At 50.8% G+C, this 27,379-nt stretch overlaps 1 protein-coding gene across 1 annotated transcript in view; it reads left to right on the top strand.

Moving 5' to 3' along the window:
- Nucleotides 1-17,408: 17,408 nt before the first annotated feature.
- Nucleotides 17,409-27,379, top strand: part of LHFPL7 (LHFPL tetraspan subfamily member 7) — a 110,011-nt gene continuing 100,040 nt past the window's right edge. Inside the window, exon 1 of the mRNA XM_048519238.1 lies at nt 17,409-17,736. Within this exon, the coding sequence (XP_048375195.1) occupies nt 17,476-17,736 (261 nt within the window). The 5' untranslated portion in view covers nt 17,409-17,475. The remainder of the gene's footprint in view (nt 17,737-27,379) is intronic.

Raw genomic sequence — 27,379 nt, 5'->3', positions numbered from 1 at the left:
CTGATGTTTTCTTTTTGACCACAACAAGCCTGTAAAAGAATCTTGCTTTCCAGAAGTAAATTGAAGCTGTTCTAGAAGTTTTTTATCCTTTTACTTTTTGGGTATGTTTATTTTAATTGAGTGTATTCTTTAGGGAGCTCTTTTTAATTAAAATCTGATTAGTAGCTATTCATGTTTGTTTTATTCCTCTGTCTGGATGCTTTTTTGTGGGTTGCTGGAATTTTTTGACAAGGAATTTTAAATGGACGGCTGCTTTATGGTTGTTTTGTGATCGCTCTAATCTATATATATAAAAATCTATCAGTGCGTTTTTCTGCTGACAGGTAATCTCCCAAACTACTGGACCAATTACTTTGAAATGTTCACACAACGTCGCATTCGCATGTGGCCAGGTTTCCATACTGTTTCCACACCTCCTGTTGTGTACATGTCACTACTGTGCCAGTTATTGTGTACATGCCACACCTGTGACAGTTGGAACCACAGTTCTGTTCCGCAACTGCGCCGCCTGCTGGCCGTCAAAGCAACATCCTCTGATACAAGGGAAACAACCATGCCTTCCTTGAAAACCGCTGCCATCTGGAGTGAAAAAGATGGGGCCCACCATCTGGACATGGCCCACCCACCCTAGTGAAGGAAGGGGAAGGTGAGGGAGGGTCCGGGGGTTTGCTGGACCAAACGCTCTGAAATTTGAACACAACGTAGCTCATGCCTCCCAGCGTGTTTTAAGCTAGGTAATTCGCCTGCAAGGGAAGGGTAGAAAGAGACTGGGGCCCACCACATCTGGACGCGAAGCTCACCCGCCCTAGCAGAGGAAGAGGAAACGATTAGGGAGGAATGAGTGAGGAGTGCCATGCACGAGGCCAGGAAAGAGGGAGCGGAGTGAGGACTTGCCCCTCCCCTCCCTTGCAATCGCACAATGCAATGACACATGTTCGAACCGTTAAGCTACACTTTCTTTCTTTTCCGCCTTACCAAGACTGAGCCACAGCAGCAATGCATTGGCGAGGCCCGCTAGTTAATCTTTTATTTTTTTTTAATTGATAGGTTTTATTGTCTTCTACCGGCCCCTTCTTTATGGATTGACATTGGTCCAAAGAAAAGGAGGTATCAATGACCTAAAATTAAAAAATAAATAAAATAAAGCTGGCTGTGGGTCTGGATCCACCATTGGTACCCAAAGTAGATACATGCATCCTTCTGCGCTGATTTTCTTCCCAATGGAAGTGATACTGGAAAAAGTCAGTGCAAGATAGGGAAGAATGCCATCCAAACAATGAAGACCTTTTTTACAGTGTAGTCCTACATAATGTTATCCCCCCATTGAAGTAAATGGGGTTAGAAAGGGGTCACTTTGCTTAGGACCGTATTGCCAGAATGTTTATACCCCCAGAGTTCCAGTTCGTGAACTTTTGTGGCAGCTTATGAAAAAAAGTCATAATAAAAAATTAAAGCGATAAACGTGCAATATGAAAACATGACCTCACCGCTCTAAAACGAGCGTGGCAATAACCCACAGCTAATCAACTTGCAATGTAAAAATTTAAGAACCAGAACAAGGGAGACCAAGGAAACCACACCGTATGGGCAATTTTACATAATGATGAAGACTTAAAAATAGAAGAAGTGTACTTGAAAAAAAGTTCACAGCTAGGATGTAAGGCTGTGGCTCTTCGCCTGCGATTCGCTTCTTCCTCCAAGGACACAACATTATTAACAGAACCTCTATGAAATCAGTCACAGCCGTCTGTTTGCATGACCTGAGCAAGACTGTCCACGATAGGATATTTTTGGAAGACATTAATTCTGTTAAGGTTGCCATGAGCTGGAAGTAATTTGGCAGCACTTGAAGAAGAAGAAGAAGAAGAAGAAGAAGAAGAAGAAGAAGAAGAAGAAGAAGAAGAGGAGGAGGAGGAGGAGGAGGGGGGGGAGGAGGGGGAGGAGGAGGAGGAGGAGGAGGAGGAGGAGGAGGAGGAGGAGGAGGAGGAGGAGGAGGAGGAGGAGGAGGAGTAGTTTGGATTTATACCCCACTTTTCTCTCCTATAAGGAGACTCGTGGCAAATGATAGCGGAGCCAGAAGTAAATTCGTCCCACTTCTGGACTTTTGTTTGACTAAGGATTAAACTACGTTTTATTTTGTGTCAGTTAGGTAGAAGCCAACTGTATTAGGTAGAAAATAGGATTCATAATTTTCTCTGTATCTGTGACTGTGTGGAACCTCCTTGGCTCAAAGCGGGAGTCCACCTCAGCCCCACCTGAGCTTGTCCTTTCACGTGTAAAGGCCCCTGATGGACGCACACAAAAGAAGCTCTGGAGGAAAGCGCCTCGCCCTGCCAAATCCCGTCAGCAGGCAGATAAGGGGCCACCGTCATCAATTTCCTGACCCCAAACACCTGGAGGACCCTTTGTGATTCTCCTGCCAGGGCATACGTCATCGCCTCGCCCCACTCTGGCGCGAAACCCAAGAAGGAGATGCCTGTCGAACTCTGATTGGTTCCTGCATGCCGCAAATGCAGGATTGGTTGTTTTGAATTTTGTTAATGAATGGTGGTGGGCTGTCTTGAGTTCTCCCGGGTGTAAAGGATTCAGTGGTGCTGATGAGCGGGTCAGCCGCCTGGCCTTGACTACATTCCACAACCCGGGCGATGGGCCAGCTTCTGCGGCGGAGACCTTATCTCTGCAAGGGAGATGAGACCTACGTTCCCATGGGAAGCCGGGAGGGGGATGGGATGGACAGAGTTATAACCTGTGCTTCTGGCGGGAAATGTTATTCCTGCCACGGCGTGTACGTGAGCTTTCTAGGATGTCTGAATAAACGGTCTTTTACACCCAAAAAGCCTTTTATTTCTGCTTCTATGGAATTCCTTACATTGTGGCAGGAATCAATCGTTCATCTATCTTCCTAGTGCAGTGGACCTCTGGTGTCTCGGCATGGAGAGGTTGAATATTCCTGTGGAAGGTTCGGTAGCCCCCAAAGAGGGGCTCCGAGCTCTCCCTTCTGGATTTGGAGGAACCCGGCGGGAGAAGCGGGTCTCGCTGGTGACTCTTTCCCGATCCCACCCTCGTATCCGAGCCGCGAGTCTTCCCTTACTCCCGTTGGAGCGAGGGGCGAGAAGAGCGACCATAGGGACTTACATGAGTGCGATTTGGGGCGCTGTCTATGGGTCCCGAGCGCCTGTGGATCCGGATATCTACCCGTTTTTAAGTACATGGATTACAAACCTCAGATGCAACCTGTCCTGCGGAGGGAGAGCCAGGCTTGACCACCTTTCATGCGGCAACTTACAGGAGTCCATTGAGCGATTCCTGGACTTCAAATATTTTGAGAGTGATGCTCCCAAAGATCCCACCGTGGCATAGCACTGGGGCCCGTCCAAAGACCACCCGTTGAGAACTGGGACCTATACGAGGCGGGGATTGGGAGGGGGGTATCCCATTACCGTCTCTTCCGATCCCGGAACCCCCCAGATCCCGGACCAGCGGCTGCACCGCTGAGATGCCCACGTGCGGAGCCACCCGGTGGGCAGCACTGACGTCCTGCAGTTCAGATGAAGAGGAGTCCGGAGAAAGCCTGCACTCCCCATCGGGATCTATTCCCTCTCCCATCGAAAGAGAGCTGGGATGAGGAAGTGGGCCGACTGCGAGATGCCCAAGAAGCATGGGCCCGTGAGCGCCAGCTATGGGAAGGAAGGCAGGAGCGAAGCTGCAGCAAAAGGCGTGAAAACCTGCAAAGAGGCCGGGAACAGCAGCGCAAAGAAATCCAACTTCCGAATTGGACCCGTGCCAAGGCCCGGCTGCAGCGGCAATATGCGCCAAGAATCTATCAGTCCATGATAAAGTCCTGGAACACTCCAAACTGGACTTACAGCGTCAGCAGCGAAAGCGTTCAGACGCTAACGTACGCATAAAATTATGAACTAACACAGCTGTTCCAGCGGGGCGAACTGGCCAAATTGGAGCGTGAGAAAGCAGCTTTGCATGCGCACCGAGGTTGCTTTGACTGCGCAAGGAGAGAGAGCTGGCTGCCTTGGGAGGAGAGGAACTGAAGAAGCAGCAGAACAGGACAACCCAAGTTGGAGTCTGCAGCTGTCACTGGTACAGCCGGCGCCAGAGGGGCGGCGCTGCTGGAGTCCCTGCCACCTTCCAAGGACCGGCTCCCACCAGAGCGCCAAGCCCGGTATCACCCGGCGTTAGTACCTCCCACCTCCACTGATTCCGGCCCCCCCTGCGCCGCTGCCTCAGCCAGCGCAACTCGCGCAACCGGCCGCGCCCTGCGAGGTAGCCAAGAGCCGTGGAGAGGGGCTTACAGACCTCCAATACCTGCCCACGTTTCGATGGGACCGCTTCCAAACTTCCCTACTTCATCCTGCAGCTTCGATACCCACATGGAGGGATTTATAGCGGTTATACCGGTCTGAGCCTTGAAAAATACGGGACCTTCGGCTCCAGTCCCTGGATAGAGCGGCAACCGACTGGTTTGTGACTCTTTTGAACCTGCAAGATGAAGATGCCGCGCACGATTGCCCAGCGTTCCTCCCAGAAGCCTTAAGGGCTGCGCTTCCAAAGATCCGGGTGCACGAAATGAAGCGATCAGCACCATCAAATCCTATTCAACTTAAGGCAACCGGCTTCGTTTGCAGAAATTTGCCCGTGAATTTACGTCTGGCCCGGCTGCTGCGACTCCCTCCTGAGTGGCCTGAGCGCATGAGAATGCGAATACTTCTCCGGATGCGCACAGCCGACTGACGAAGCTGCATTGAAGCGGTGTTTTTAATTCGGATCCCCAGCACTATTGCTGATTGGATCCCGAATTGGGATCCCAGGTGGCGTCTCGTTTAGAGTGCGCTTCGTGCCGGGGGAGCATGCGCTTAAAACCCGCCCACCTCGACCACCCGCTGCAACCACCCAAGCCAAACCCAGCCGCCCCTACCCGAGACCACCTCCGAGCGCCGTCGCCGACTGGGATTCAATGTCTTTTCATACGGAGGACCAGGTCATCTAGCCGCCAACTGCCCGAAAAAACAGAAGCCAACGGCGCTCCGGTAGCGCACCCCAATACAACGAAGCCACCACGCAAATCCGGACGCCCCCCAACGAACAGGATCGTCTAAAGGCAGTTACCGAAGGTGACCCAGAGGAGAGGGAAGCAGCTGTTTGCCTTTCTTCAGCCCCCATGGATATGGGTTGTTCTGGAGCTCCAGACGCGGTGAGTGAGAGGCCAGCTCTCCCATTACAATCCAAAGCGTTTCTAGCCCAGCCCGCTAAGCATGCTAGGTATTGTAGCCTCGGCCCTTGCAGATTCTGGAGTTGCTCCCATTTGCTTAATCACGGCCCCAGGTGGCGGAGGAACTAGGTCTAGACCAAATCCCCCTAAGCTAAGCCCATACCATTCCACACCCAAATGGGCCGGCAGTCCTCTCGGGAAGCGAAAAGGACCGGCCCAGTTCAAAACGCATAGCCGGTTCTCCTCAAGCTGCGCCGACCATTGGGAGAATGGATTAGTTTTATTCACCGTGGTAATGGCCAAACACTCCATAGTTCTGGGCATGCCATGGTTGTTGTTGCATGAACCAAAATTCATTTTGGAAAGAAAGGATCTTACTTGGAATTCACTGACCCTCCCTGCGGTGAACACATGAATTGGGGGGAAAACTTCGGCAACGCCTGACACCCCCCCCCCCGGCTTCATCAATGATTGCACGCTCTAATTGCTCCCGATTCTACCGGCATTCCACCCGGCTTACAAAGATTTAGCCAGAGTATTTCCAGGAGCAAGAATGCGATCAGTTTACCGCACCCTTAGAGACACTGACTGCAAAATCTCGTAATACAGCCAGGGGAGCAACTGCCCAAAGGGAGAATCTACCATATGAGTCCCAATGGGGAGAAGGAACTTGGTGCCTTCTTAGACAAGAACCTTGCTCGTGGGTTCATACGGTGAACTACCAAACACACACATGCTGCTCCTGTATTGTGTTTGTAAAAAAGAAAGATGGAGTCTTTGCGACTCTGCACAGATTACCGAGGACTCAATGCAGTCTCCCTGTCCAATAAATACCCTTTACCATTAATCAAGGACCACCTTTTAGGCGCATTGGGCAAGGGGCGCATCTTTACTAAGTTGGACTTGAGAGAAACTTACTACAGGGTCAGAAGTGCGGAAGGCTATGAACACTTGACTGCATTTAACACAAAATTTGGACGGATTTGAATACTTAATAATGCCATTCGGGTTAAAGTGGGGCCCCCAGAGCTTTTATGGCCCTTATCAATGAAGTTCTCCATGATTTATTGTACAAGGGTAATTGGTGTATTTAGATGGCCGTTTTTAATTTATTCGCAAACCATGGAGGGAACGCGAGAGCATTGGTTAGGAATTATTGAAGCGTTTGCTCAGCAACTCCCTCTTTGCCAAACTTTCGAAATGCTGTTTCCACCAGGCTTTACTCCATTGACTATTTGGGTTGCGGATCTAAGCCGAGGGGCTAAAAATGGATCCTGCTAAGATTGATGCAGTCCTCCAATGGCAAGCCCTTACCAGCTGAAAGGAGCTCCAATCTTTTCTAGGTTTTGCTAAATTTCTATCGAAGGCTTTATACCCCAATTAAGCTGGAACTGACTCTCCCAATTCTCACGGACCTCTTACGCTTTTAAGTGGGGTAAAGATCCACTGACTACCAAGCCCGGGGGCCCCCTTTCCTGGTCTAAAGGATATTAAACAGCACTTTCAACTTTTGAAATCTGCTTTACTGCAGGGCCACATTCACAGAAACACCCTGACCCAGATCTCCCGCGTTTGTTCAGGGTTCCCATTGGATGCCTCCGGACAAAGCGCTTTAGGGCAACCCTTGTTGCAGGAGAAATAAAGATGATAGGGCTGGTTCATTATTGCTTATTTATCAAAGCTACTCCGGTGCTGAAGCTCAACTGGACTGTAAGGATAAAAGAGACTGCGACCCATCAAAGTGGAAGCACTCTCCACTTGGCGCCACTGGCTGGAAGGGGCTAAACACCCCTTTCAAGCTTTGGTGGGATCCACCAAGAACTTTGGCAGCCCTCTCCACCCTCCCCTCAAGATAAAAGTCTCTTGAAGCAACCTCAGGTTGGGCCCGATTTCTTTTCTCGTTTCTCTTTTCCACGGTCCATTTTTTTCCCTGGAAAAAACCAATAAACTTAGCTGATGCGGCTCACCAGCGCCTACCAACGGGAGAGGGGGGTGGAGCTGCCTTACGGGACATTCCAGCACTATGTTCTTCTCCCCTCCCAATTGGGGCTGGCTATTGTCACCCGATCTCAGGCGTCCACTCCTCCTTCTCCTGCCCATTCCTCTAGCTCTCGGTCTCTCACTTTCCCTCATCGGGGACTTCGAGGGAGGCGGGGCTCGCCTTGAACCGCCAGTGAGGAGGAAGGTGACTCCCAATTGCGCTTTGGAGGAATTAATTGTTTGGCGGCGGAGGGATTGTTATGCGATGCCTCTCCCCCCTCCGTGAAAGCAGGTCTCCTCGAGGCTCTGGGCTCATGATGCCAGCTCAGCTGGACATTTTGGCTTCCTCAAAACTCTACATTTAGCCCGCCGTCAATTTTGGTGGTAGTAGCGATGTAAGGACGGTAAGGGGCGGTATATTAAAGGAAGTTGCTCTGCCTTTGTGCCTAGGCAGCCAAGAAGCAAGTTCCCAGGAAAAGCCCCAGCTGGTCCTTGTTGGAAACCTCTCCCGGTGGCCTCCCTAGCCCTGGAAGTTTCAGTCTCCTCATGGATTTTATTACAGATTTAAGCCAGAAAGTCATGGCAACCCTTGGTCTTCAATGGTGGTGGGTGGACTTATTTTCCTAAATGCAAAGCCCATTTCATCCCATGTAAGCTCTGTTACATCCCCTCAGCTCCTAAGTTAGCCCAGCGTCTGTTCATTCAGCATGGCTTGCTCGGCTTCTACACTCCGCCCCCGTTAAGGTGGTCTCCGACCCTTGAACCCCAATTCACTTTCAAAGTTCTGACAAACTTTTCCCTAGGTTTTGAGTTGAGGGGCCGCCCAAGCGATTACTGCTCTTTCCCTCACCCGTTCAAAGTGGCGGGGAGTCAGAGAGAGCGAACAGAACCCTTTAGAGCAGTATTTCACGTTGATTGTCACCAACTACCACCAAGACAATTTGAGTGCGAGCTAATTCCGTTGCTGGCAGAATAAGCCTACTAATAATGTCGGTTCACAGCGGTACAAAAGACCCCCCCTTCGAAATGTGTGTCTGGTGGCTCCTTCCCTCCGTTGCCAGCAGCTATTCCTGACGGGGCCGCGTGGGATCCCTCCGGAGTTTCAGCAGTGGATTTCATCCTCTGGCCGAGGGGTGGAAAATGGTCCAGACTGCCTTACAGCGGGCTAAAGACTCCCAAAACTTCAAGCGGATAAACACTGGCTGGATTCCCCTCTGCGTGTGGAAGCCTGGGTGTATTTGTCTACCAAAATCCTCAGAGGCGTGCATAAATTTTCAAAACTAGGCCAAAGATTCAGGTGGGACCTTTTTTCCAGATTACTAAAGTGATTATCGATGATGTCACTGCCCGATTGGAACTTGCCTACTTCTCTCTTAGTAATATCCATCCCATCTTCCATCTCCAGCGTTTACTCAAGGAGGCTCCCGTTTCCGATACTCTAGCGAATTCCGACCGGGAGACCCCCACCCGACTATTATTGATGGCTGCACAAACATTCTGAAATTGACGCTTATCATCCCTGGACTCTAAACTTTAATCGCATAGCGCTTACAATGTTTAGTCTCTTGGGTGGGGTATTCCTCTGGGTATAATCAATGGGTTTATTCTGTAAATATTGGCCGCCCCTGCCCACTCTTTATTTCTTTGCTTTCCATGTCAGCACCTTTCCATACAAACCTGGGGAGGATAAAGTCTTTTTTAAGGGGAGGCAGAGTGGGTAAAGGAGGATTCCAGTGGTGTTGATGGCCGGGTCAGCCGCCCTGGCCTTGACTTACATTCCTACAACCTGGGCGATGGAGGCCAGCTTCTGCTTGGCCAGGAGACCTTATCTCTGCGAGGGAGATGAGACCTACGTTCCCATGGGAAGCCGGGAGGGGGATGGGATGGACAGAGTTATAACCTGTGCTTCTGGCGGGAAATGTTATTCCTGCCACGGCGTGTACGTGAGCTTTCTAGGATGTCTGAATAAACGGTCTTTTACACCCAAAAGCCTTCTATTTCTGCTTCTATGGAATTCCTTACACCGGGCTCCCGACGGGAGGAAGTGCATTTAAGATGTTGTAAGGCTGCTAGGCAGCGCAGTGTCCTTGTGGAACCGAGGTGCTGACACTTAGGCCAGCATCTCAATAAACCTTCCTTTTATTATACTCGTCGTGTCGGGTCTTGCTTGGGTTCCTGGGCGCTGCCGAGAGCTGGGTACCTTGGAGCCTGTAAAAGTTACCTGAGCAGCGCGGTAACACTTACAAGCTCCTTTCCCCACAACAGACACCTTGTGAGGTAGGTGGGGCTGAGAGAGTTCTGAAGAACTGTGACTAGCCCTAGGTCACCCAGCAGGAATGTAGGAAATACGTCTGGTTCACCAGATAAGCCTCTGCCACTCAGGTGGAGGAGTGGGGAATCAAACCCAGTTCTCCAGATTATAATCCACCTGCTCTTAACCACTACACCTTGCTGGCTCTCTTAACACATAAGCACACATTTATTTATTTGTTCGTTCATGTAAGTCTTTCTAAGCCACCTTCCGCAATGACCACAGGTCTTTATGGATGTTTATTGCCTCCCCCTGTCAAAAAATAAATAAATACTGACTTCCAGGAGACAGGATTAAATATAAAAGACGAGAAAATAATGTCAGTGCAACTTTCCCTCAGAATAATATCCTCGTGACGATCTCTGCAGTGCAATCCTAAAAATGCTTTCCTGGAAGTAAGCGCCACTGAATAGAACTGAGTACGATTCTGAGTTGACCTTATTAGGACTACTTTCTAAACGTGAAAGGCCCATCTCAAAAGAACAGCCTCAACATAAACCCTGTAGAACAGTGGTGGCGAACCTATGGCACGGGTGCCAGAGGTGGCACTCAGAGCCCTCTCTGTGGGCATGCGCAAACAGAGTCCGCCCCCCCCCCCCACATCTGGCTGGCCTGGGCCGCTGGGCTTGATTATAAGCATTAAACCTAAGACCTAGTTTTGGGGAAGCAGTGTAGGTAACCCTGTTAAGCGCTGTTAAACCCCACTGATTTTCATGCAAAAAACTAAAGCGCAATCCTTTACCTGGGAGTAAGCTTGGTTGCTGGCAATGGGGCTTGCTTCAGAGCAAACCCTCCTAGGGTCGTGATTCACCCGTTGGAAGACTTGCACGGTTGCTTCAAAGCAAAGTCACCGACTACCATCAAGCTTACTCCCGAGTAATGCATGCCTCCAAGCCAACCGTTTTTTCTAAACTAAAACCTCAGTATTCAGGTTAAATTGCCGTGTTGGCACTTTGTGATAAATAAGTGGCTTTTGGGTTGCAATTTGGGCACTCAGTCTCGAAAAGGTTTGCCACCACTGCTGTAGAAGGTGGGAAAGTGTAGTACCACTCTGTGCCTCTTTGGAAAGAGCTTTCTGTAATACGGGAGCTGCCACTGAGAAAAGATGGGCTGGGCTGTGGTCAAAAGGGCACTTAGAAGGAAGGTCTCCGCCAGGAAGGAGGCCCTGGGAAGATGTGAAGAAGAAGAGTTTGGATTTATATCCCGCCTTCTCTCCTCTAAGGAGACTCAAGGTGGCTTACAAGCTCCTTTCCCTTCTTCTCCCCACAACAGACACCTTGTGAGACAGGTGGGGCCGAGAGAGTTCTGAGAGAACTGTGACTGGCCCAAGGCCTGTCAGGAAGGAGGCTGTGGGAGGATGTGAAGAAGAAGAGTTGGGATTTACACCCCACCTTCTCTCCTCTAAGGAGACTCAAGGTGGCTTACAAGCTCCTTTCCCTTTTTCTCCCCACAACAGACACCTTGTGAGACAGGTGGGGCCGAGAGAGTTCTGAGAGAACTGTGACTGGCCCAAGGCCTGTCAGGAAGGAGGCTGTGGGAGGATGTGAAGAAGAAGAGTTTGGATTTATATCCCGCCTTCTCTCCTCTAAGGAGACTCAAGGTGGCTCCCCACAGAAGCTCCTTTCCCTTTTCTCCCCCACAACAGACACCTTGTGAGACAGGTGTGGGGCCGAGAGAGTCTCTGAAGGGAGAACCCTGCTTGACTCTGGCCTCCAAAGGCCCTGTCAGGAAGGAGGCTGTGGGAGGATGTGAAGAAGAAGAGTTGGGATTTACACCCCACCTCTCTCATCTAAAGAGACTCAAGGTGGCTTACAAGTCTCTTTCCCTTTTTTTCTCCCCTACACAACAGAGACACCTTGTGAGACAGGTGTAAATGAGAGGTTCTGAGAGAACTGTGACCTTGGCCCAGGCCTGTCAGGAAGGAGGCTGTGGGAGGATGTAGCTGCAAGAAGAGTTTGGATTTATATCCCTTCTTCTCCTCTAAGGACTGACCTAAGGTGGCTTCATAAGCTCCTTTCTCCTTTTTTTTTCTCCCTCTAACAACAGACACCTTGTGAGACAGGTGGGGCCGAGAGAGTTCTGAGAGAACTGTGACTGGCCCAAGGCCTGTCAGGAAGGAGGCTGTGGGAGGATGTGAAGAAGAAGAGTTGGGATTTACACCCCACCTTCTCTCCTCTAAGGAGACTCAAGGTGGCTTACAAGCTCCTTTCCCTTTTTCTCCCCACAACAGACACCTTGTGAGACAGGTGGGGCCGAGAGAGTTCTGAGAGAACTGTGACTGGCCCACGGTCACTAAGCAGGCTTCATGTGTAGGAGTGGGAAAACAAATCCAGTTCACCACCTAAGAACCCACCACCCAGATCTCCAGGTTAGTGTCCACTGATCTTAACCACTGCGCCATGCTCATAGTAGCTTTCTATATTTACGATACGTATTCCGATGATACAGAGAACTCAGGCATGCTTGACGGCCATCAGCCAACTTCTTAAAGCTAGGTTTGACCCCTGTTTGCTGTGTGATGCATTTAAAAAGGTAAGGGAGAAATCTACAACGGCATCCTCAGGGCAAACGGAGCAGTGTCAGACAGTTTTCTCTTGTAATGTCGAAGGCTTTCACGGCCGGAATCACTGGGGTGCTGTGTAGTTTCCGGGCTGTATGGCCGTGTTCTAGCAGCATTCTCTCCTGACGTTTCGCCTGCATCTGTGGCTGGCATCTTCAGAGTTTGAACCCACCACCATGGGAACCTGTTACTAAAATTTTTGGATCCCATGACTGCCTCCAGCCAGAGAGAAAGGGCGGAGGAGCAGAAAGAGGGGGAAGGGAGAGAAAGGGGGAAGGAAGAGAAAGCGGGAAAGAGACTGGAAGGGGAAGGAAGAGAGTTGTTGTGGGGCAAGTGGGGAAGGTCACCCACGTCCACCTCCCCCCTCCCCCCACTGCTGCAACGAACAGAAACACTCTGGTGGCTTTAAAATTAAAATTAACTTAACTGCACAGCCAATCAGATCTCTGCCTTGCTGGGCAAAAGCCATACCTGGTCCCACCCATTTCCTAAAAATATAGGCACCAGAAAATGTGCTGGCAGGTGCACTAACACTCACAGGCACCCCATTGGAGACCCTTGCTCTATAGCAGTGGTGGCGAAGAACTATAATTCCCGAAGCCTAAAGAAAGCCCAAAATATTCTGAGAGACCCGTCTCATCCAGCACACTCTCTTTTTGAACTGTTACCATCCGGCAGACAATACAGGTCTATCAAAACTAGGACAAAGAGGCTTAGAGACAGCTTCTACTCTAGAGCTGGGGCTATGCTGAACTCCGCGGCTTCGTGTTGATGCGTTTGGGGCTGTGTAGGGATGGGTGGAGAAGGGGAAAGTGAGGATGGGGTATGAGTCTGAAATTGTGTGCATTGAGGAATGCTGCTGTAAATTTCGTTGTGCGTGCACAATGACAATAAATGCTTATGCTTATGCGAACCTATGGCACTCCAGATGTCCAATTGGCCATGCTGGCAGGGGCTGATGGGAATTGTAGTCCATGAACATCTGGAGTGCCATAGGTTCGCCACCACTGCATCTTGTCTAGACTAGGTAATGCTCAGCAGAAAAAAAAACAGCTTGCAATGAAAACATACTGGGACCAAGAGGCAAAAGCCACATGCTCTTTTATAATATCTAGTTATTCATGTACGTGTCTAGCACTAGTCGGAGCAGAAGACAACGGGGCGTTCCTTTTGTTCGCCAAACTGAAGATCCACTTTGAGAGGTTTAATATTAGTCCAGTAGATGTATACAGTGTTCGAACATTTTGGGGGATAATGTACTTAAAACATTAAAACGCCAGGGGGTGCTAAGTCACTTGTTTTCTGAGTTGCTTCGGTGCTGTCATTCGCAACTTGGATCAGGCTTCTATAAGAAAAGTTCCTGCAAAGTCTAGCATTTTCTTGCCCACAGTGGCCAGCTGGAGGCATCTAGAAGGGCTCCAAACAGGATATGAAGGCCAGAATCTCCTCTCTGTTTTGTCGAAGGCTTTCACGGCCGGATTCAACTGGTTCTGGTGGGTTTTTTGGGCTGTGTGTGGCCGTGGTCTGGTGGATCTTGTTCCTAACGTTTCGCCTGCATCTGTGGCTGGCATCTTCAGAGGTGTATCACAGAGGGAAGTCTGTTACACACTGAGTCCAGAGAGAAGGAAATGTTTGGGGTATATATTGTCCATGTCCCAGGGTGGAACTTGTTATGCAAAGATGTGGTTGATAGTACTGTATTGCGGGTGGGCCTTATCAGTCCAGGAAGTGATTTAGAAGAAGAAGAAGAAGAGTTTGGATTTATATCCCCCCTTTCTCTCCTGCAGGAGACTCAAGGGGGCTTACAATCTCCTTGCCCTTCCCCCCTCACAACAAACACCCTGTGAGGTGGGTGGGGCTGAGAGCGCTCCGAAAAGCTGTGACTAGCCCAAGATCACCCAGCTGGCGTGTGTGGGAGTGTACAGGCTAATCTGAATTCCTCAGATAAGCCTCCACAACTCAAGCGGCAGAGCGGGGAATCAAACCCAGTTCCTCTAGATCAGTGCACCTGCTCTTAGCCACTGCTCTTAGACACTACACCACTGCTGCTCCTTTACTAAGTGAAATAGGGTTTTCTTCCACATGTATACTTAGGTCCTGGGGGCATGGCATTTCTTTTTCTGGCCATGCTGTTCCTTTAACACCAGCCTGAATCGTAGAGATGTAGACAGTGTATCTAAAATACAAACATGTGTGGTTTACAAATATAAAATACAGCCATAAATCATGCTGTTTTGCCTTGGTCTTGTTCGTATTCTAAGTTGGAATAAGTGAGCTGTCACCTTCCATGAACACCCTAATGGGATGATGGAGAAACATCTAGTACAGGTACCAAAAATAGCGAAACATACATACACAAAACCAAAACCCACCACCCACAGCCCAAACCACCCATTTGGGGATTTTCACATTCCCTGGCTTTCCCTGGAACACAGATGAAGTGATGTAAATGTTCCCTATGAAATTCCTGGACTTGTAAAAAGCACAAAATCAACCCTCAGCAATGACTAGCGGGCTTGGACTAAAGTTTCACCATTATTTTTCCATACTCTGTATTGTCGAAGGCCTTCGTGGCCAGATTCAAGTGGTTGTTGTGGGTTTTCCGGGCTGTGTGGCCGTGGTCTGGTGGATCTTGTTCCTAACGTTTCACCTGCATCTGTGGCTGGCATCTTCAGAGGTGTATCACAGAGGGAAGTCTGTTACACACTGTGTCCAGTGTGTAGTGTCCAACAACCATTTCCATACTCTGTCTCTGAGTGACATGGGGAAGAAAGAAATTGGCTGGTATGGTACAGGAGGTTTTTTTAAAAAGCATGAATGGTGTGGAAAGATGGATCATTTTGATGTTTTGGTATCTGTTATTTCTCTCTAAGGCGGATTCCACATGGGCCAAAAACAGTGATGTGAAAACGGTGTAAACTCTTTTACACTGTTTTAAACCATTTTACACCATTTTCACACTGCTGTTTTTGGCCCATGCGGAATCTGCCTAAAAGTTAGAACCTGGGGGATGAAATGCTGGCTCAAAAAGCTATTCTGATGGTTTAGGGAGCTTTCAAAAGAGATTAGACAGATTCATGGAGGAGCAGAGGTTGGCCGACAGCCATAAGGGCTAAGTGGAACCTCCATGTTCAGAGGCAGTTAAGCTTTGTGCGTAGTGGATTGATGAAGATAAGATGCAGGCAAGGGATGCAGCCTTCGCTATTATTGTTATTTATTGAATTTATAGGCCGCCCTTCCCATCAAGATGGGCTCACAGCAGCTTACAACTTTTCAGTATACAATACAAATATAAAACAAATGACTCAGTACACAATACAAATTTAAGATACAGTGCCGTTTCCGGCGCCATAAATCACGCTCTTCTGTCCTTGTCTATTTTTTATTTGCTTCTTTTATTCTCCATCTTTCCTCCTAAATGGGGCCCAAGGTGACGCACACAATTCTCTTCTCTTCCATGTTATCCCCATGAAGGAGGTTAGGCTGAGAGTGAATGACTGGCCGAAGGTCACCCAGCAAGCTTCCAAGGCACAAACAGGGATTCGAACCCACGTCGTGCCAGCGTGGTGTTATAGTTAAGAGCAGTGGACTCTTAATTTGGAGAGCAGGGTTTGATTTCCCACTCCTCAACTTGAATGGTGGGCTGTTATCTAGAAAATAACCCTTTATTCTCCTGTGCTCGGGGTCCCTTTACCATCTACGGGGCCCATTTTTCCTTTCCCCCCACTTTGGGAGGGTTTTAATGAGGGTTTTATTGCTGACGTTGTTTTATTATATCAACCGCTGTGTTTTAATTTAATGGGTTTTTAGCTGTATATGTTGTAAATTTATGTGGTCGGCCACCCAGAGCCCTACGGGGGTAGGGCGGTATACAAAACCCAGTAATAAAATAAATAAATAAATAAAATTAAGTTTGATTCCCTGTTCGTCTACATGAGCAGGGGACTCTAATCTGAAGAACTGGGTTTGTTTCCTCACTCCTGCACATGAAACCTGCTGGGGTGACCTTGGGCCAGTCACAGTTCTCTCAGAACTCTCTCAGTCCCATCTACCCCACAAGATGCCGGGAGAGGAAGGGGAGGAGTTTGAAAGCGACTTTGCGGACTCCTTATCGTTGAGAAAAGCAGGGTAGAAATCCAAACTCTTCTCTTCACCTCTCAGACATTGGTCGGATACTCTATGGCCGTGGTGGCGAACCTTTGGCACTCCAGATGTTATGGACTACAATTCCCATCAGCCCCTGCCAGCATGGCCAATTGGCCATGCTGGCGGGGGCTGATGGGAATTGTAGTCCATAACATCTGGAGTGCCAAAGGTTCGCCACCACTGCTCTATGGCATAGGAATGTGTCAAACTTAGGCCCTCCAGGGATGTTAGTGTGACTACAGAGTTCCCAGCATCCCCTGCCAGCACTGGGCATGCTGGCAGGGGATGCTGGGAAGGCCCCTGGAAGTGCATAACATAACTGGAAAGGGCCGCAGTTGTTGACACCCGGGCGCACTCCAGTACAATGTGGCATGGTAGCTTTCGAGACAGAGTACCCCTCTCGCTTACAGTAACAGCCCGGCTTCTGAAAAATACGAGCGGCTACATGTGAGGTTGCCTGCTGCATCTCTGTATCAGTCTGCGTTCTGGTCTCGCCTCCTGGCGACAGCAGGCTGCACAGAACGGCGACTCCCGGCTGGCGGCGCGGAGAAGGGGCACGTCCCCCTGCTTTCCACCCGGCGGCTTGAGCGAGAACGCGGCGGCAGGAAGAAGCGCCGCATGCAGAGACGCGCCATGGAGTCTCGCCGGGCCCTTCCCCCCCCCCCCCCTCCAACCTCCCTGCTGGTGCAAACTCGCCCGGCGGGGAGCCAAAGCCCCCCAACGCCGCCGGGTCCCTCCGCCAAGCCCGAGCCGAGCCCCTTTGGCGCGGCGCGTCCCAAAGCGAGCGCGTGCGGATCTCCCTCCCAACTTGCGCGGGAGGGGCGCCACCTGCACGTGTGAACGACGCCCAGCGACCCGGGGCCTGGGAAGTGGGGGGAGCGCAAGAAGCCGAGCCGAGCCGAGCCGGGCGGCGTGGGGTGGGGCGCCCGTGACGATGAGGCGGGCGGGAGGGAGGAAGGCCGCGCCGGAGGAGGAGGAGGAGGAGGAGGAGGGGCGTGGGTGGCGGCGGCGGCGCCACCTGCTCCGGCCATCCGAGGGGCGGCTGTGGCGCTGAGGGCGCGGCGGCCGGGCCCTGCTGGCGGGCCACGTGGGCGCCCATGGCCCGGGGCGGGCGCTGTGCTGGGGGGCGGCGGGCGGCTCCTCCTCCTCCTCCTCCTGCTGCTGCTGCTGGTGCCGGCTGAGTGGCGCGTGGCGGGGCGGCCGCGTGGCTGCTGCTGCTGCTGCTGCTGCTGCTGCTGGCGGCGGCGGGGCAGGATGGTGGGCGGCGTGGGCTGCCTGTGGGTGCTGCTGTCGTCGGGCCTGGTGGCCGCCTGCAGCTTCAGCCTCCTCTCGCCCGCCTGGATCGTCAAGGAGCGCGGCGGCGGCGGTGGGGGGTCGCGGCGCGGGCCGGGCGAGGTGAGCTTCGGCTTGCTGTGGCACTGCGACGACGGCGGCCCGCAGCCCCCGCTCCGCCGCCGCCACGACGACTGCTACACCTTCGGCCGCTTCGGACACCTCCCCTCGGGCTCCTGGCAGGTCAGCGGGGGCGCGCGGGAAACGAGGGGAGGGGGGCTCTGGGGGTGTGTGTGTGGGGGGGGAGGGGGGCTGGCCTTTGGACGCGGGGCCGCTCCTGCTGGGAGCTTAGGAGAGCCTCTCTCCCTCCCTCCCCCCCCCTCACACCCCCGTGCTTACTCGAGAGTAAACCCGGCTGGGGGCTGCGGAGGCGTCCAGTGCCGTCGAGTCGCAGCCAACTCGTGGCCACTCCAGCCAGGGCCTGTCAAGGCAAGGTGAGAAGAAGCAGAGGTGTCTGGGTGGCTTTCCTCTGCAAAGGCTGTTGTGGGGGTCTGGTCGTTTCCCCTCCTAACGTGTCACCCGCCTCTACGGCTGGCACCTTCAGAAGTGTGTCCACGTGTGTTTGCGTTCACACGCCTCCCCGTGCCACATGGCTCTGTGGCATGCCTCTGGAGAGGCCGGCCACAGATGCCGGGGGAGGAAACACGAGGAGCGAAAACTACCGCACCGTGCCCGCGAAGCGCACAACACCCACAACAGCCCGTCGATTCCAGCTGTGGACACCTTCAACAATGTGTCTTCCTCTGTGGTCTCCCTCCGTTCTGGTACCAGCTGTGCTTAGTTTTCTGAGATCTTAGTTCTGGGATCTGAGATCTGGCCAGATCTGCCTTCCCTCCCTGGATCTTGTATGGAACTAGTCGAGCGTGATTGACTCCCATGTCAATATTAGGTAAGGTTGAAAACAAGGAAATGCTATGAAGATCAGCGGGGTGGCTTCCAACAGGATTGACACACACACCCCCTCCCCATTTTTTCCCTTCTTTGCAAGTCACTGTAAGATGGGGAAATAGGAACAATCTGGTTGTTGTGGGTTTTCTGGGCTGAGTGGCCACGGTCTGGTGGATCTTGTTCCTAACTGGGGTGCTGTGGGGTTTCCGGGCTGTATGGCCGTGTCCTAGCAGCATTCTCTGCTGACGTTTCGCCTGCATCTGTGGCTGGCATCTTCAGAGGATCTGAACAAACTAATCCTAACTGTTAGAAACAAGATCTACCAGACTGCGGCCACTGGCCCAGCCCAAAAAAGTCACAACAACCAGTTGAATCCGGCCGTAAAAGCCTTCGACCGTACATAGGAACAGCCTGTCTTTCAATCTCCGGTGAAAACAGTGGCTTATTTGAGGTTTGCCGTATGTTCCCACGCCCCCACAAACACATAAACATACGTTTGAATTAGCATGGGGAATTAGTTTTGCGTTGGCACAGCGAACTGGGATCGTTTACCTAAAGCGGTCGCTATGAGTAGCAAGTCTTCAGGAGGGAAAGGGTGACTTGGACTTAGTAATTCAACAGGAATACGGAGTTTGTGGCGGGATTTGGTACAATAGTGGAGGAACTTATCCTAAGCGGTGCTAAGTCAAGGCACAGACACATTCCTTATCCCAGCTGATATAGCAACAATGACCGAACATTCAAGCGCCTTCAGCTTGAAGCAGGAGTTACCCCTTGAGCTAAAGATGTAGCTGTGTAGAACATGCAAAAGGTTGCCCTGTTTCAGTGTTGCAGTTGTAGTTTGATGTTGTGTGTTCTGGGTTCAGCCGCTGCCTTTTTCTCGCACAGCCTGGAGATACCGTTGTGTCTTAGAGACACTTGCTGGAGTCTAGAGAAGACCGTGTTTTGTATTCAGGGAGGGGTCCCTGGCTCTGCAGCTCTGAGAGCTTTGTGCATGCAAGACCCCCGCCGGCTAGTCCACGGCAAAAGAGCTGGGCAAAGCAACCCTCTCTGCGTGAGACCTTGGGGAACGATCTCCAATCTGAGCTGGCAGTTGGTCTATTTGGTCTAACTGGTGGGCAGTTTCAGATGGTGGGATGTGAAGAGTGGCGCGCCTGCACAAGGATGCCGTTAGGGTTAGGGTTCCTCGGAAGAACAAGGCGGAGAAGAAGCACAGAAGTTACCAAGTGCGTATTTGGTGGGGTTGCCGTAGCAACGTATGGTATGGAGGATTAAAATCAGGAAGGGTTTAACGGGAAAAGCCGAGCTAGCCGTCTCCCGTGCCCAACTGCGCTTGCTCTTGCACAACGGGCGCTGCTTGCTTGCCCCGTTGGGAGAGAAGTTTGCACAAGTTGTGGTCACAGGTAGAGATTTCCCTTTGGGCGTTGAGCCGGAGTTCGGTTCCCACTTGCATTTGGTTGGCAAACTTCAAACAGCCACTCTTAATTTTGAAAAAGGGCCCTTGAAAATTTGACTAAACTCAAAACAAATTCTTAGACTTGAGTGGTTAATTAAAATCTATATATATATTTGGGAAAGGCTGTTTGACCTGAACAGCATCTTTTCTTTGGTGGAAGAGAACACCCCCCCCCTCCTCAAGCCCTTTAGCGAAAAATGTGCTTCCAACATGGGGCAGGGGTGGCCAACCTATGGCGCTCCAGATGTTCATGGACTACAATTCCCATCAGCCCCTGCCGGCATGACCAGATAAGAGAGAGGTGATGTTTGTTGGTTTCCTGTCTCTGCTGAACGGTCTCGTTTCCCCCATGGTTGCCGACACGCATCTTTCACTTAAGCACGTGGTTAAAATGCTGGTCATATCCATAGATCCCACCTCCTACTACAGTGGTGGCAAACCTATGGTACTCCAGATGTTCATGGAACAATTCCCATCAGCCAATTGGCCATGCTGGCAGGGGACGATGGGAATTGTAGTCCATGAACATGTGGAGCGCCATAGGTTGGCCACACCTGGATAGTGGTTAAGAGTGACGGACTCAAATAAGGAGAACTGGGTTTGTTTCTCCACCCCTCCACACGAAGCCTGCTGGGTGACCTTGGGCCAGTCGCAGTTCTCTCAGAACTCTCTCGCCCCCACTAGCTCACAAAGTGTCCGTTGAGGGGAGAGGAAGGGGAGATGGCTGCAAACCGCTTTGAAGGTAGAGAAAAGCGGGGTATAAAAAACAACTCTTCTTCTTCCTGCAAGAGAAGGTGAGCATCTGTGGTTCAGAAACAGGTGCTTGGAGGAGGGGACTGAGGAAGACAGTGGGTACGTTTCCCCCACCTTTAACAGCATGCGTAAAAGCGATGCTGAGCCTAGCTGATCTATTTTGGGTGGCGTGTGGTGGATGCCGCATTTTAATTAGGGCCCTGGGCACATCGCAACAGATGCCAAGCCACATACCCTGTGCTGCCGTGGTGCATAAATGCAACACGCTAGAGTGCCAGTCTAAACATGCCACCATTATCGTATGATTGGGAGTGGATAAGTGCCTTTCCACATACCCAGTGTCACTTTAAAAGCGAGCTGGCTTCAGCTTCGCTGGGAGGTGGCGTTGCACAGTGGGTACATTCGGCAGTGGCGTATTTACCTAGGGGACATGGGGTACCTTATGTCCCTGGTTGCTCCCTAGTGGGGGGCGAAAATATTTCAGGTTCATTTGTGTGTGTTTTTGTATTTTTAGTGTTTTTTTCAGTTTTTGGCCTACAGGGGATGCAGTTTTTAGGCTAGCAGCACCAATATTTCAGGGATTTTTCAAGAGACCCTCCTGATGATACCACCCAGGTTTGGTGAGGTTTGGTTCAGGGGGTCCAAAGTTATGGACTCCCAAAAGGGGTGCCCCATCCCCCATTGTTTCCAATGGGAGCTAATAGGAGATGGGGGCTGCACATTTGAAGGTCCATAACTTTGGACCCCCTGAACCAAACTTCACCAAACCTGGGTGGTATCATCAGGAGAGTCTCCTAAAGATACCCTGAAATGTTGGTGCTGTTAGCTTAACAATTGCACCCCTGACAGCAGGCACCCTCCAAATTTCCCCAGATTCTCTTTTTAAATCCACCTCCTTTGGCATGGACTTAAAGGGAGAATGTGAGGTCCCCAGTTTAAACACAATTGAAAGTGAGGCTGTTTGCGGGTGGATTCCACTGGAGGTGTTTTGTGAGAGATGATGCTGACTTTTGTTTCGTAAATGTTTTGCTGCGGGTGATTTGTGAGAGATTTACATGCTTCATACCCACTTGCACTGACTTGTGAATGGTTTCCTTCTGGTACCCAAGTATTGTTGGAGGTGAGGGTAATGGAAATGAACGGGAAACTAAAAGAAACAAAACTGGACTCCGTGTCATGGACAAATCATCACAAGGGGGGGGGGGTGAATCTCAATGCTGCTCTAAATGTCCCTGAAACGCTTTTAGCTCACCTGCTGTTCTTGTGAGAGCTTAAAATTTGAGAAAGTTTGCCTCCAAATGCTAAAGAAGAAGAGTTTGGATTCATGCCCTGCCTTTCTTTCCTGTAAGAAGTCTCAGAGTGGTTTACAAGCTCCTTTCCCTGCCTCTCCCCACAACAGACACCTTGTGAGGTAGGTGGGGCCGAGAGAGCTCTGAGAGAACGGTGACTGGCCCAAGGTCACCCAGCTGGCTTCATGTGCAGGAGCAGGGAAAACAATCCAGTTCACCAGATAAGAATCCGCCGCTCATATGAAGGAGAATCAAGCCCAGTTCTCCAGATTAGAGTCCACTGCTCTTAACCACAACACCAGGGGTAGGGAACCTTTAACACTCAAAGAGCCATTTGGACCCGTTTTCCACGGGAAAAGAAAACACTTGGAGCCGCAAATAATTTTTGACATTTAAAATAAAGATAACACTGTATATATTGGGTTTTTTTAACCTTTTACTCAACTCATTCTGAGGAGCGCATGGATGCACCCGCCCTGCTGCCTGCAGGGCGGGCAAGGATGGGGCCAGCGGCTCGGTCTTGCTGGCCGCCGGGAAAGCGCCCGCTCCGCTTGAACAAGGCGGGTGAGAGGGGAAACCCGTGGCACTGCCCAGCCGGCCGTGGGCAGTTGGTGCGCCCGCCCTGCTGCCTGCAGGGCAGGCAAGGATGAAGCCCGCGGCTCGGCCTTGCCAGCCGCCAGGAAAGCGCCCGCCCCGCTCCAACGGGGCGGGCAAGAGGGGAAGCCCGTGGTGCGGCCCAGCCGGCTGCGGGCAATTGGTGCGCCCGCCCTGCTGCCTGCAGGGCGGGCAAGGATGAAGCCGGCAGCTCGGCTCATGGAGCCACAGTGCAAGAGCAGAAGAACCGCATGCGGCTCTCGAGCCGCAGGTTCCCTACCCCTGCACTACACCATGCTGGCTCTCTGGGTGTATTTTGTGTCTTGCTTTTTAATCTGAAGGGGCATAGCATGCAACAGAGGTTTTGAAAGCTGGCCAAAAATCTTGGCCTCTTTTCCTGCTGGATTTTTTTCTTGGGATCATTCCCCCCTCCCTCCCCCCCATATAATTTGAAATGACCTCCCAAGTGCCTTCCTGCCCAAATGGTCCTAATCTTGTGGGGGAGGGGGAGGGAGATAGATGGTGGTTTGGGCTCCAAGAGAGCATCCAGGAAATTATCAGTAATGCACACTGTGCCTTTGCACTGGGGGAATTATGTTAATCGCCCTACAAACGATGCTTTGAATAATGCCCAGAGGTTAATTAACAGGCCTTTCTTCTGCAGAGAGGGCCGCCTCGTCTGTTTGAAATGGCAAACGCTGTCTTAATTTTCCACCCTTCTCTCCTAATCTCTCTCTAACTCGGTTTTGCAGGTTCATCGAGACCTGCCTGTCTTTCAAATTATCTCTCAATTTCTGAAGCGACCCCTCTCAGTGTTTGACATGCTGGTTTCAGGTGTTCAAGAAGTCTCTGTTTTGAATGCAGGGAGAATTTGAATGTGATTCTCCCACTACACACGCCTGAGTCAAAAACGTATTGACCAATGCACCTCATTTAGGCTTGATCCTCCAGCTATGAGTCGCTCTTGTCTGTCAACTTGTTGTCTCAATAGACCAGTGGTGGCGAACCTATGGCACGGGTGCCAGAGGTGCCACTCAGAGCCCTTTCTGTGGGCACACACAAATAGAGTGTCCCCCCCCCCCCCGCCCCATCTAGGCTGGCCTGGGCCGCTGGGCTCGATTATTAGCATTAAACCTAAGACCTAGTTTTGGGGAAGCAGTGTAGGTAACCCTGTTAAGCACTGTTAAACTCCACTGATTTTCATGCGAAGAACTAAAGTGCGATCCTTTACCTGGGAGTAAGCTCGGTTGCTGGCAATGGGGCTTGCTTCTGAGCAAACTCTCCTAGGATCGTGATTCACCCGTTGGAAGAGTTGCACGGTTGCTTCAAAGCAAAGCCACCGATTACCACCAAGCTTACTCCCGAGTAACGCACGCCTCGGAGCCAACTGTTTTTTCTAAACTTAAACCTCAGTATTCAGGTTAAATTGCCGTGTTGGCACTTTGCGATAAATAAGTGGGTTTTGGGTTGCAATTTGGGCACTCGGTCTCGAAAAGGTTCGTCACCACTGCAATAGACCCTACTTTGTCTCAATAGACCTTACTTTGGGGTCTATGTCTTGGCCAGAGTAGCGACTTACCTGGGCTGGCAGACGCAGCATTTCCACTTCCTCTAAAGCTTGTATTTACTCTGTCTGCTCTGTTGCCAATGCTACATTTCCACAGCCGATAATTAACTTTACGGGAACTCATTTGCTGTCAGTCATGGGGAGGATCTTGTTTGACAAGGAAGGGAGCTGGTCGGTCGTATGGATGTTACCGCGCTGCCTGGATAAGTTTTACTATCCCAGATCAACCATCTCTCAGCAGCGCAGAGGAACAGAAACAGGACCCGCCACGGCCTTGGCGAAAGAATTATGAAAGCAGAAAAGAATAGAAATGAGTTTATTGAGATGCTGACCTACGTGTCAGCACCTCCACACCACGGCAACTGCGCTGCCTAGCAGCTTTACAGCAACTTTTATACATAGTCTCCCGTCCGGGAAATCCTGGAGGGTACAGGACAACCTACAACCATTCATTCACTAATACATGGGAACCAATCATTCATCTACAAATACATAGGAACCAATTGGAGTCCAGAGGGCAGTCCCTTCTCAAATTTCGCGGCAGAAGCAGGGCGAGGCGATGACGTAGGTACAGGCAGGAAAAACACAAAAGAGTCCTTTGGGTGCTTGGGACCAGGAAACGAAACCTAACGACGGCACCCTTATCTGCCTGCTGGTGGGATTAAGGCAGCTGGAGGCACTTCTTCCGGGGTCCCTTTTGTCAACGTCCATTCAGGGTTTTTACAAATGAAAGGGACATGCCCAGGTGGAGCAGGGGTGGATTCCTGCCTTGAGTAAAGCATAAGCATAAGCATTTTATTGTCATTGTGCACGCACAACGAAATTTACAGCAGCATTCCTCGATGCACACAATTCCAGACTCATACCCCATCCTCACTTTCCCCTTCCTCCACCCACCCCTACACAGCCCCAAACACATCAACATCGAAGTTGAAAGCGTGAGTTTAGCACTTAAAGCTATTACAGCTCTAGAGTAGAAGCTGTCTCTAAAGCCTCCTTTTGTGTCCCTGCCTTTGATAGACCTGTATCGTCTCGTCGGATGGTAACAGTTCAAAAAGAGAGTGTGCTGGATGAGACGGGTCTCTCAGAATATTTTGGGCTTTCTTTAGGCTTTGGGAATGATAGAGTTCTTCCAAGGAGGGGAGAGGGCAGCCGATAATCCTCTGTGCAGTAGTGATCATCCTTTGGAGCGCCTTCCTATCTGCCACTGTGCAACTGGAGAACCCTACACAGATGCAGTAGGCTAAGACACTCTCTATAGCACAGCGGTAAAAGGACACCAGGAGTTTTCCATTCAGTTGTTGTTTCCTTAAAAGTCTCAGATAATACAGTCTTTGCTGGGCTCCATGCAGACACAAATACAAAACACAACAGTAATTCCTACATTCTACCTAATACAGCTTATTCCTATCTAATTTACAAAGAAATCAAACATAATTTCACCTTTATTTAAAAACCAGATCAGAAATGGAGTAAATCATTTCTGACTCCGCTATCATGGAGGACTGGTCTCTGAACAGGGTCGGGCAGTAGAGAAGCGGGTCTACCTGTGCCCAGTTTGCAGGCAGCCAGACAGATGCCCGAGGGTGCTGTTTGGAAGCTGGAAATGAGGTTAGGTGCCTCCCAGCTGATCGAGCAGCACCATTTTGATATGTTCATTTATATTTACGGAAAAGATGAACCCCAGGGTTTCTGTGAAATTTGAAAGGGGAGGGGAGGTTTATTATACGTCTGTGTACCTCTCCCTTCCCCAAACAGTAGGAACCTCCAGAGTAGTTCTAGAGAGCCAGGGAGGTTATAGCCGGTTTGTAATAATTGCTTTAATTATACATACATGAGCAGATCACAGGGGAGACTAAGAGGCGTTCAGGCAAGGTGAGCAAGTGAACTTGCCCATTACAGATTTCCGGAGAAAAATCCTACTCTGTTCCTCGGGTGCTTCAGACTTTCTCTCCCCTTCAAATTCCCAAGCTGCTTGGTCACAAACCTGTTGCCATCTGTGTGATCTCTCTCGCAATGAGATCCACCCAGAGATCATCTCCCGATAATGAACTCCAAGGCAACATTTACACACACATCTCCAACCTGTGATCCTTCAGATGTTCATGGACTATGATGCCCATCAGCTCTGCCAATTGGCCATGCTGGGAATTGTATCCCATAAACATCTGGCGGGTCATAGGTTGGAGACCCCTGATCCACAACCATTAAGGAATACTAACCATCTTTAGTTAGATTTCAACAGTAATGCAGTACCTTTCCGTTTGTATTTTATCTTTTTAAAAAGTTCTTTGTCTTCAAGGTATAGCTGAGACCCCTCATGGGGTTTTCAAGGCAAGAGACGAAGAGAGGCGGGGTTCCGAATGCCAGGGTCAGCATGAGGGGGCAGGCAGTGCCAACCCACCTCCCAACATCTCTTGCCTTGAAAACCCTATGGTAGGGGTGGCCAACCTATGGTGCTCCAGATGTTCACGGACTACAATTCCCACCAGCCCCTGGATTGTAGTCCATGAACATCTGGAGCACCATTTGGCCATGCTGGCAGGGGCTGATGGGAATTGTAGTCCATAAACATCTGGAGCACCATTTGGCCGTGCTGGCAGGGGCTGATGGGAATTGTAGTCCATGAACATCTGGAGCACCATTTGGCCGTGCTGGCAGGGCTGATGGGAATTGTAGTCCATGAACATCTGGAGGACCATTGGCCATGCTGGCAGGGCCGATGGGAATTGTAGTCCATGAACATCTGGAGCACCATTTGGCCATGCTGGCAGGGGCTGGTGGGAATTGTAGTCCATGAACATCTGGAGCACCATTTGGCCATGCTGGCAGGGGCTGGTGGGAATTGTAGTCCATGAACATCTGGAGCACCATAGGTTGGCCACCCCCCTGCCCTTTGGGGTTGCCATTAGTCAGTTGTGACTTGAAATACCAAACCTCTGTGTATCAAGTCTAGACTTCCTCTGTGGGTCCCCCCCCCCCCCCCCATCCAGGGCCCACTTGCTCAACTTCTGACGAGATTGGGCTATCCTGGGCTGTCTAGATTTGGATGCCCTTTCATTAGGACCCACGTAAATCTCACAACATAGTGCATTCTTTTGGAGTTCCCCAGGACTGGGTGTGTCAAGTAACTCCTGTGGTCTGTTACTTCAGGCATATCCATAAGACAAGACTCCTTCTTGGAACTAGAGGGCTGCCTCCCATCAGTAGAGAGATGCCGGATCGATGTTAGCAATGTTTTTTCTTCATATTGGGCACTTCTGAGCTCAGAGGTTAATG

This window comes from Sphaerodactylus townsendi, linkage group LG16 (genome assembly GCF_021028975.2).
Source record: "Sphaerodactylus townsendi isolate TG3544 linkage group LG16, MPM_Stown_v2.3, whole genome shotgun sequence".
NCBI classification, from domain to species: Eukaryota; Metazoa; Chordata; class Lepidosauria; order Squamata; family Sphaerodactylidae; genus Sphaerodactylus; species Sphaerodactylus townsendi.
This window is presented reverse-complemented; position numbering and strand designations above follow the sequence as displayed.